Source organism: Plectropomus leopardus, chromosome 14 (genome assembly GCF_008729295.1).
Source record: "Plectropomus leopardus isolate mb chromosome 14, YSFRI_Pleo_2.0, whole genome shotgun sequence".
Taxonomy (NCBI): Eukaryota; Metazoa; Chordata; class Actinopteri; order Perciformes; family Serranidae; genus Plectropomus; species Plectropomus leopardus.
This window is the reverse complement of record NC_056476.1, coordinates 11,991,213-12,003,012: the sequence shown is the minus strand read 5'-3', so window position 1 is coordinate 12,003,012 and position 11,800 is coordinate 11,991,213. Positions and strand designations below refer to the sequence as shown.

The window sequence follows — 11,800 nt, the reverse complement described above, 5'->3', positions numbered from 1 at the left end:
TTAGCCTCAGACATTAATGAGCCTACTAATCCATTTGGGCCCCTCGTGATAACAGTTAATTGTCTGTAAAAATGTGTACAGATCCCCGTTTGGGTTGTTTACTAACTGATTTGGATGTGGTTAGGCCCTAAAGAGGTATCATTATGTTGATAGTTCTTTGGAAAATGAGCCCCTGATGGAGGCAACACCAGAGTGGAGTCGAGTTAAGAATACACAGGACTGCTTTCAACCGTTGCTCACTTGAGTGCAAATTTATCACTATCTTAAGATAACATTTGGCTGTCATCAGCCCTCATTGAACTTCATCTATAATTAGCATGAGTTCTTTGTTTTGCTCAGTACACGATAGCGAAGGAAGTTAACATTTCTTACATAAACCTCTGACATTTGGATAGATGGTGATTCACACTGGAAGGTCTAAAGGAAAAAAATTAGGACCTGGACAACCACATGTTCCAGGCAGCTTGATTTGGCATCCTCTGTGTCCTCTGCTTCATGTTTGTGGCTTAGCTGAAACTTAAATCCAAATTACAGTAAAATTCAAATCCAATTTGTGTTTTGTGTTAAGTCAGAGTAGGAACTGTACATTGGCTTGAGTTGTAGCAGAAAGTTCTGTTTGACATCAATTACAAATGCTTACTTTAACGAGGAAATTAGGATTACTGTGACAAAGTTTGCTGCTCACATTCCTTTGTATCATTGAAAATAAAAGTCTCACAGAATTCAATCTTAGAATTTTGCTACCAGTTTGGGGTTACATACATACATGTTAGCCCAAATCATAAATATTATGTATCTCTGACAGAACATAACCTGTACCTGTAAGCATGTAAATGTCTTTTCGACAATTAACAACTTGTCAAAAACAAAACTGATAAATCCATACGGAGGAATTTGTAGGTACCACTATAGTGGATCTGTTTAGTTGACACAATAAATTTTCACATGACAATGCATGTATTAATTGTAAACTAGAGTATATGTAAATGTTACATTAAAGGTCCAGTGTATAGGATTTAGGGGTAATTGTCAGAAACGGAATATAATATTCATAAATATGTTTTCATAAGTTTATCATCACTTGACAGTAAGAATCATTGTATTTTACTTACTAGAAGGAGTTAATTACATCTTTATTTGTAATCGGTCCTCCCTGAGTCTGCCATGTTGTTCTACAGTAGCCCAGACCAGACAAACCAAACTCTGGCTCTAGATAGTGGCCATTTGCACCTTTGCGCTGGCCACCATAGTTCCTCTACACACTTGCACATGGGAGAAGTTTCATTTCTGCAAACCCATTCAAAGCCATTAATTCCTAGACACTAGACCTTTAAATGTATACTTTGCAGGATTGTCGGTTAATGTTTTTACACATGCTTGGCAGCAAAAGTGAAAGTAAAAACCAATTCCAGATTTACTCCATTTTGGTGTTTTGCAGCACCATATTGTGTTTTTTTTTTCATTTTCTCTTGGTGGTCTTGGTGGTCTGGCACCAAGTTGCTACAATTTTATAACACCCGAACTCACCTATCATGTCCTGAACACACCAGAAAGCAGAGGGCAGAGTCTGCAGAAAAATACACCGCCAGACTCTTTTAATTGGTTATGAGTTATGATTGAGAAGGATATACTTCCTTATGAGTCTATTCATTGTTTTTTTTTAGGTAAATCATGCATAGCATATCTTTAAGTTTTGAATAACAAAAGTCTGATCATACATTTCTATAGTATGTTCATTCTTGACATGAAAAAGATGTTATCAAAGGACAATATTTTTGCATTACAATAGAGTGATACATAGTACTGATAAGTAATACAAAAACACACCCAATTATTGCACTCCAAATGTTACTGTTGTTAAAGATTTATTGATGAAATTTCATCATTTATACCAAAACACTCTCAAAATTCGCAACCTGTTAAAACAATATTTTTTTTCTTTAAATTGTGCTTTCCTACTGTGGCATTTGCAATCAATAAAAAGAAATTACATTTTTATTATCATGAAACTTAAACTTTAAGCTTTCATTTTGGAAAAAATACCACTTAAAATACCCACAATCCCCTCCTCCTATTCAAAAAACAGTATGTATGATGCACTGTGTTACTGTGCAGCACATGTACTTGCTTTGTCATGTTGTTGAAGGGACCTGAAAGTGTGTATGTGTGTTTTTATTCTGGCCACTCAGCGTGCAACCTTGGCTGGCCTGTTCTGACATTCAATTTATCGTCTTGTGATTTGAGGCCTTAGTTTCTCATTACACCCAAAGTTTTTGTGTCCTTGTGCGACAAAAATTAGTTTGTGTGTCTGTGTAAATCACCTGTCATATGCACATGCTCCTTTAAGGAAAGGCCAAGGGTGTCATTTGATTCCTGCTGGCTTGCTTTCATATTTATGCGTCTCATATTCACGTCCATTGGCTGTGTCTCGGTTGGGCTATCCATCAACACTTTTTATCCCCATTGCACCAACAATACGGACATAAAACGCTCTTTTACGTCAGCAAAATGCTGCCACAAATAAAACCCGAACAACACACCTCTTTATTTGTCTGGGTAATAAACTACATAAATTAAAACTGATAAGTGACAAAAATTTGCATGAGTCATATCCTATGGGCCTGCGCCTTAATGGAATTGACCAGAGGCAGGGAAGCTGTATAATAAAGTATTGCCCACAAAATTGGAAAACATAGGTGATATATTAATGAGTTTACAAAACTGAGGGACAGCTGGACCCAGGGGGACGTGTCCTGCTCTCTCCAACACAAGGCTATTTCTCAAACCAACATGTCAAAGAAACATTGAAAACTGTATCACTCATGCTGTCAAATGAAATGTCCAACACTTGTGAAATATTCATTTTACAAATTTATTATATAGTTGTTGTGGTGGTGCATGTCTTGTATTTTGCTTCACCTGCCTGGGGACTGAGGATGAATATTGCCTGTCCAGAAAGATATTTCAATAAAATACATTAACCTTCATTGTTTTTATATTTCTATCGTAGCCACATCAAATAAATAAAAGAATAATGGCCCATTTAAATTAACTGAAATAAATAAATACTGTAAATTAAGAAAGATTAAAACAAAGGATCAAGGGGAAAAAAGGAAAATATGCTAAATTTAAAATATTGCAGCTTTTATTTACTCACCTTTTTGTAAAAAATGAGGAATAAAATGTATTAAACATGTCAAATCAATTAAGTAAGAGCTTATTAATCCATTAGAAAAGTGGTCATTTGATGGTTTTTATTGGCACATTTATCTGTGAGTGGACTTTTGTGTTGGGATGTGGCACATTGTGATTGTATGTCTCCTGCTTTGGGCATTAAACTGCTTTCTCCATCTTTTTGTGATAAGAGAGGACTAATGGAAAATCATTATGGAAAAGGGTCTCACGCATTTTTGTGTTATCCCTGACATTGTCTTATAAGCGTGTATTTTTACAACTATATTTGAATTTTGTCTAATGGTCCATTTTCTTCTGTACCGCCTTTACCACAACCAAATAATGCTCATCTGCAGGTAGTAGATTTTGCCACACATTCAGGGATGAATAAAACAAAAACCAAACAAAAACAATAAAGGGGAACCTAGTTAAAAGTGATGGGATGAAGAGATGTCTCTCTCAATTTTGTACGCTCAAACAAAATCAGTTGCCTTTAGCCTGCTTAGGGGAAGAAGGTGAGGGAAGCACACAAAAGCAGTGCAATTATTCTGCTCTGGCACAACAACAGAGAGCAAAAAGAGCATCAAAGGCTTTCCTCTGAGCAAAATAGGGCTCCCTCAGAGGAAAAGCGCAACCTGTGTGTGAATACCAGTGCATGGACTTTTGGTCGTCTCTTGAGACGCAAAAAGCAAAGGATGTGTGTCAGCGTCAGTGTAGAGTTACAGTGCATATCCACTTTGATTATGTTATAGTAGTCTACAATGTGCATTGGCAGTTTTTTTTAATTTGATAAGTTTATGACTGCTGGAAAAAAATTAGATATATAATTTTTTTTTTAAAATTTTATCACATTTAACGTGTTTCATTGGATAAAATGAGAAATTGTTACTTTAACGTGTGATGTCTTACATCTTATTCAAATGTAACATACAAAACTAAAATACAAATGCAGCACATATGCAAACATTAAACACTGGGTCTGCATTGTTTGAGAGTGCTGTGCTGTTTTGTCACTGAATGAAAAGGGAGAGATGCATTTTAACTCATTTATCTATTTTTTAAGCTTTTTTAAATCATTAATATTGTTGTTATCATGACTATCATATATTAAACTTATTTTAGTTTATATGTTTTTAAATTATTATTGTCATCAGTTTTGGTCTTCTGTCACAGTATAACCACATTTATTAAACACAATTAATTTTATTTTTTAAAGTAAATTATATTTACAGTATTATAGTTACATTTTAACTATTTTGTTATTCTAAACATTATTTATTATTACTCATTTGAGTTTTTTATGATTTAAAAATGATTTGTTGGCACTTGTTTGTGTCTTTTATTACAGCATAGTAATGTAAACGCAAATACTTCACTTTCTTTTTTTTTTTTTTTAGAAATTCCACATTGTATTTACATTATTATATTTGCATTTTTAATTTAAAAGAACATGTCCACACTGTACTTAATGGTGGCAATGCTTGTTAAAAACAAAACTTAAATTTTGACTTGTTAGAAGAGAGAAGACGCTAGGGACCGATTTTCTATCAGGCATATTAGAGGGCAACTTGGTATTCAGAAGGGTCCTTTATAACCAGGAAGTGTAGCACTCACATGTTGTTGTGTACATGCACCGGTTGCTAAGCACAGTTATCACACTGTGTGCCATTATAGCGAATATTTCTTTTATGTCATTAGTCTCTTGAGGGAAAAATAACAAGATGAAAGTGGTGGCGTTGATCAGGTAACTGCGGTTCTTTGCTTTAACTTTCTCAGTTCTGTCACTGATGTTTTGTGCTAACTTGGCTAAATCACATGACGCTAAATAACACATCACAAACGCTAAATAACTTGTCACGTTGAGATGTTAGGTGTTGCATCTCTCCTCTGAGTTCGTTCAAAGCCAAGATATACCATGTCACTTCTAGAAATCTTATGTTAGGAGTGTTTTCAAACCAATATAAGAATAGCACACAGAAGCTAACTTACTGCATTACAAAGTGTTTACTCAGCCACAAACAGGTTCTTCATCTCTGAATAAATTATTGCTGGTGCATTACACATCAAGATCATAATGTATAGTTCTGCATGGTAATGACTCAAACGCAGCTTTACCTTTGTGCCTATTTCTCATGCTGTGTTCCAGTGGGGGCAAAGACAGCTGCTACAACATGATGCAGTGTGTTTCTGCTGGGCACCGGATCGTCGCTCTGGCCAACCTCCGTCCTGCAAACACAGGTGAGGAAGATGCACTGCCGGGGTGTCTGTGATCTACAGGGGCGAGCTGGGCTATGTGGGCCAGCCAGCTGCACTTCAGCCGACCAAGAAACTAACTGTACACTGTCACAGTACTGCAGACTTTAATGTTCTGTAATGCCACATGAGGGTTTGCATGCTAGTTTATATGTTATGGTTTAGAGCTGTGTGGATCAGGTGATTAATTAAATAGGTCATGATTGAAAAATTAAAGGACAGCTATCTCGACAATTGCTTAATTGCTAATAACTAAAATAGTTGATGGTTCTAGCTCTACTAATCTCAAGATTTGCAGCTTTTACCAGTCATATAGAAGTAAATTGAATATCTTGGGTTTTTGATCACCTTGGTGAATATGATTTTTTTCACACAACAATCAATTGATTGATTAACTCACCCCCACAATGTTCGTGGTTACTTTGCCTGAAAAGATGAATAGCAGCTGGGTTATTACATATTTTAAAAAATTAATTAAATCAAGTTATACTTTGTTATAGTGCACACTACTCTTGGTTTCTGTTGTATGAAATTCAGTATGGTCCAAATGTAGATAAATAATAACATAAAATAAAATAAAAAACAACAACATTAAATTAAATGAGACAATGAATATAATGAACTGTGAATATGTTAGTAAAACCTAACATTTATAATTAAAATTTTAATGGTGACTGATGTTCATTGGAGTTTATTTTTTAAGTGTTGTATTTTATAGGCTTGTTTTGTTTTTGTTTTTTTGTTGTTTTTTTTTTTTTTTTTTTACATTTTTCACTGACGCTTACAAAAAAAAAACCAAAAAAAGGTGCATGGCATTTTTCATAATAATGACTTCTATTTGATCTAATTCATTAGCTTCATTTTTATTTTCATAGACATAATTATTTTATTATCTCATTTCTTTGCTCTTATTTTGATTAACATTGATCTTAATGTAACTATTCAGTATTTAATTTTTAAACAGGTCTGGAGTCCTTTGCAATCCAGTAGTTTTAGCCGTACCAGTAACATATTGTTTTGTTCTGAATAAATATTTCCAAAAAATTGCAACGTCACAAACTCATTACTACTATGATCATTTGCCTATCACCAGACACTGAACCTAAATATTCTTTCCTCTGTACCACAGATGAGTTGGACAGCTACATGTACCAGACAGTGGGCCACCAAGCCATACAGCTGTATGCTGAAGCCATGGATCTGCCACTTTACAGACGCACTATCCAGGGCTCTAGCCTCGACACTGGCAGAAATTACAGTGTGACAGAGGGAGATGAGGTGGAGGACCTGTACGAGCTGCTGCGCATTGTCAAGGTAGGCCTCTCTGTCACCACCATTTGTGAGAAATAAAATATTTTATTATCTTAGCAGTTGGTCTGAGGAGAGGATACTACTTGAGGTGATGCATTTATCACTAACAGCATATTGTGCCTTATCTATTACATCATTCCAATTACTAATACAAACTTCCATATATGAATAAAGGGACAACGCAGACCTGTACCAACAGCTGTCAACAATAGACCTATAACTACCACTACTGTCCTCATTCTTGAACCTGTCAAACTCAAGTTCTGTCCAAACAGCACTCAAACGTTTCAAGTTACTCATCGCTTAGTTTAAGAGAGAGAGGCTGAATAAGTAAGAGATATAAAAAAGAATAACATCAGAATAAGACAATAACATTTTCACTGACCTCCATGCTGCTTTCTACTCGTTATGAAACTGTTTTCTGGCCTGTCTGTGATGCTTAACATGACACACCAGAAAACAGAAAACACAGAGAAAGGCACCCTCGTATGTTGCAGAGCCGTGTACACAGCTCTGGTTTACTGGCAATGAGAAAGGAGTCTTTTGTGTATATTGAACAAGTTTTTCTATGTTTAACAAACCTTTCACAGTACATGCTTATTTTGGTGGAAAAGGGGTACTAAATTTGGACTTGATGGCTCCCATAAACAGCTGGGTCTTTTTGTCTTGCTAAATGTTCCAGTTTCTTCAGCCGCTATTTGTTTGCTTGTTTGTTGGAGTTTTTTTTTTTGTTTGTTTGTTTTTTTGCGTACTGAGCAGATTCATTGTAATCAGGTTGAATACGCACATACACATAAACACAGTGTACCATTAAAAAAAGTAAAATTATACAATTTACAAAGTACAAAAAGTGCACATAGACAGTTAAATACTTATACACAAACCTAAATATGCACAAATGTGTACATCACTTTAAAAAACATAATTAGTGGTTGCAGGCAGCTGAATTGTTGTACAAGACTTCTTTGAAAAACTGAGACGTAAAAAAAGAGTCAATTAATAAAGTATTTGACCACAAAGCTGGAATGAATACAATCCAATTGTCATTTTTACACATGACATAAGAGGCACCCCGTATTTTATACAGAATAGTATTATAATATGCCATAATTATGTGAACTCACTATTGCAATGCTTCACTGGGCCTATACAATAGTCATCCTTTTGACTGCTTGCCACCACTGACATATGCTTGACTGCTTTTTAGTGAACAAGCTCTCAAAGCACTACTAAACTTCTCATCTCGGCTAAGGTTCATGACATATGTCACACTGTTGAGATGTTTTACAAGTCATTCTCTGTGGATTCAGAGTCACTTTGTAGCCCATCAGCACTGTCTCAAAGAGACCCTGCTTGTCTGGTTTCATCTGGCTCGCTGTACACTAACAGTCCTTAGCACCTATTGTAAAGTGCAACCAAGCCGCTCAGTAGATTAAAAAGCTATGTTAGTGCTTTTAGTCTGTCTTATTTAGTATGTCTTGATTTCACTTTCAAAGTGGAGTAAGCTTTCTTTTCATCTTACTCGGGAAAATAGTGTGCCTGTTGTATCAGTTAATCAAAGTTTTATGTGTGAAGTTGGAGAGAGGTGCCCTTCAACAACCGGCTTCACAGGAAAAACCCCATTCTTTTTTTTATCTCACTTGACAGAAGATCAGATGCAAAAATTAATCACCAAATTAATATTTCATCAAATACCACTTTTGCCAGGACGTTGAGAAAATATTCATTTGATGCCAAATTATGTATGAGACCTCGGTGGTCTGATGTGGTGCGGGGTGGCTGACTGACAGGTTCGAGACGACTGCGTGTGTGTTTAACACACCGCTGGCACTGCCTGCCTACCTGACCGCCTGCAGCCATGAGGAAGCTACCTGGACGCACACTTCAACAGCTCTCCCTGCTGTCAGCGCAAACAGGGTGTGGGATTGATCCTGTGTTACACTTTCTCCCCTCTACACCCCTCTGCACATCCGCTCATTTTAGCTTGCAGCATCAAAATTTAAGAGGTTCTTATGGGATGGTGGATAGGAGTTTGTTTTTGAGATGGGACTTGGCTTGACATGGTGCAAATGAGAGAGAGGGGGGGTTGCTTGGTTCTTCCTGTAGGTCTGTGTGGAGACATGTTCATCCGGAGCTGAGGGCTGCTCCAGGGCCCCTGCGTGTCCGCACACACCGCCTGGGTGGCAAGGGCCAGTCAGCCTGCCTCGGGGCATTTCGCGCCCTCTGCCTGACTTTCTTTGTCGTCTTCTGTATAAATCGCAGGCTTTACATGTGCGGCTACATGAGAAAGCTCTTGTTTGTGTGTTTTCTTGTCAGTACGCACACATTCACGCACTTGCGCTCTCGTGAGCATTAATAGTCAAACAGTGGATGTGTCCCTGATATGCGATGCAATATACCATCTCTGCCTGTGGTCAGGGCTCTAATTGCAAAAAGCTGCTAATTTCCCATTTCCAGGGCTTCTCTGGTGTGACCTCACCAGTCAGACAGGCCATAGATCAGGGCAGTTGGACTCCCATGGGGCCCTCGCGGGCTAGCAGACCTCCAGTCGTCTCTCAGTTTACCCCTCTCACCATCATCAACAGACCTGCACCATAAACAACAGGCTTCCTCTCGCTCTTACTGAATGATGTCAACCATAAGAATACAACTTTCTCATCTCAAATTTCAGCTACTCTCTGAAGTTGCCATTTTTTGCATTCTTACAAATTGGTAGGTTTACAAACTTTTGTACCACCTTGTGTCGAGTAATAATCTCACACAATTCTGTCAGAGCATCGCAAATCTCTTGAAAAGTCATTAATGATGGTCAAATTTAGTAATACAGTTTACAGGGTTCCCACAGTCATGGAATTTCACAATCTAATTTTTCCAAGCCTGGAAAAGTCGTAGAAATAGTAAGAATCATTGAAAGTTTTGGGAAAAGTCATGGAATTAGTAAAAATCATTGAAAGTTTTTGGAAAAGTTATGATATTTTGTCATGTATAATCTAACTATTACTCAGTGAATAACAAACCTTACCATCAGAGACAGAAAAGGTTGCTGTTTACTAGGGGTGGGCAATATGGCAATCAAATAATATTCAGATATTTCAGGGTATTTTTTGCGATAACGATATTCTTGACGATATGATTGCAACAAAATAAGTGTTGTAGATGTATATGTCAACATAAATGTAGCTTGCCTTAAAATATTCCGTCAAAAAACTGAACAAAAATAATCTCTTAGTTCTTTAGTTTGTAAACAACAACAGTAACTCAGTGTGATTCAGATTCTGTGTAAAATACAAAAATTACAACTAAATTAAATCAATCAAAAACTGCACATCTAAACAGTTGCCAAATACAATAAAACATTGTCTTCAATCTATAAATAGTACAGTTATAAATGACTTAGTTTTTTTCTCTACCTGGACCTGTATATGCAGCTATTTCTCCTCCACTCTTCTTGCTCAAACGTGTGTCGATCAACCCCAGCCCACAAAAAGTTCGGGGCTGTTCAAAAAACATTCAGGATGACCAGGACACTGATTCCACACTACTGAAGTTGCTCCTGGCCGTTAGCAATTCTGCTTTCAGCCGTGCTTGTTGTTGCTGTGTGTATTGGTTTGACACTATTATGTCAACAAGTCAAAATATTGCCAGTATCGCAATATGAATTTCTCTTATATTAAAAATTATACTGGAATTATCGTGGACAATATGATATGGCTCACCCCTACTTTTTAGTTTTAATACAATAATTAACATTCGGAGTAAAGTATACCATTCATGTTGTGAATGGTATAATTTTATTACAGGTCCTTGAAAAGTCAGAAATTTTTTGAAATTTTGTCCATTGAAATGTGTAGGAACCCTGTGTTTAACTCATCCATATACCTGCTTTACTAAGCAAAACATTTTTTATTTTCAAACATTGAGTTTGTGGTGTTGTTGATTAGTGAAGAAGTGATAGAGGAGGGAGGAAGAGATAGAAGAAAAAAACACTTCTTTTGATAATGAGCTGTTAAATAACCCTTACTGAAAAAGAACAGTTTTAGCATGAAAAAAGTGCTCTGTTTGGAAAGTGTGATATTTTGAAAGATTCTTTCTAGCAGTTTGAATTAATTAGAAGTTACAAGATTATATTTGGCAAATGACACTTGAGCATAGATGAAAGAATTTTTTTTTCTCAGATCCGGAGTTGATGAGTTTTAAGTGGATATTCTTCCCTCCTCTTCTTCCTCCTCCTCCTCCTCCTCCTTTGCAGTGCCTTGCTACAGGCCCATAGCATGAGCCAACAGTGCCATCTATGGATCATTCCCAGAAGCTGACAAACCAAACTCCACACTTAGGCCTCTCGAAAAATGTTTGGAGCCATTCAAGAGATTCAAAGGAAGAGATCATATTCTTCAGAACCATTGTTGATGGAGGGAAAAAAAGGCCAATTATAATAGAAAAAAATGAGCAGTCCATCCTCTGGCTGTAGTGATAATGGCAGAATGACAATGTGGCCCTATCCTTGGCCCCTTTGCTCTCATCGCTGGCTGTGTATGGCTGTGTGTCTTTGAAGTGTGTAACCTGATAGACATGCAAAGCCACAGCGTATACCCCATCCCATCCTGCTAGTTGCTGATCTTTGAACCCGCTCTTTGAGGGCGAGAAATAACAGTTTTGTCAGCGGCAGGGGGGATAGTTCACTTTTGCACATCTATAGCTGTAAGGGTATATTTTTATAGACTAGGTGATGTCCTTGCGTCCTCCGCCAGGCTTCAAAGGTGAGCCAGAATATGAGCATTACGTATAAAGATACAGTTTGATTTTCAGTTTGTGGTTTAAACACTCTCTTTGTCATGTACCCTTGTTTGTGTGGATTTTAAAAATTGTATGTCCATTCATACTTCATGTGTGTGGCTGGGCTGCTCTCCTCTGCTGTGATCCGCTCTGATGTGTGATACAGATCAGCAGTGTCAGTCACCCCTGGCTGTAACGCCAGTCCCCCCGAAGGCCTGCAAAACCCCTCATATTAGTCATATCACATCCCTCAAGTCCTTTATCCTTCTCTCTGTGCTCTGTGACCTGA

General features: G+C 37.1%; 1 protein-coding gene across 2 annotated transcripts in view; it reads left to right on the top strand.

Moving 5' to 3' along the window:
* The first annotated feature begins 4,783 nt into the window (after nt 1-4,783).
* dph6 (diphthamine biosynthesis 6) overlaps nt 4,784-11,800 on the top strand; it is a 69,640-nt gene continuing 62,623 nt past the window's right edge. For both annotated transcript variants that reach the window (XM_042501345.1, XM_042501344.1), the window contains exons 1-3: nt 4,784-4,918; nt 5,321-5,412; nt 6,557-6,741. In XM_042501345.1, the coding sequence (XP_042357279.1) occupies nt 4,896-4,918; nt 5,321-5,412; nt 6,557-6,741 (300 nt within the window). In that variant the 5' untranslated portion in view covers nt 4,784-4,895. The remainder of the gene's footprint in view (nt 4,919-5,320; nt 5,413-6,556; nt 6,742-11,800) is intronic.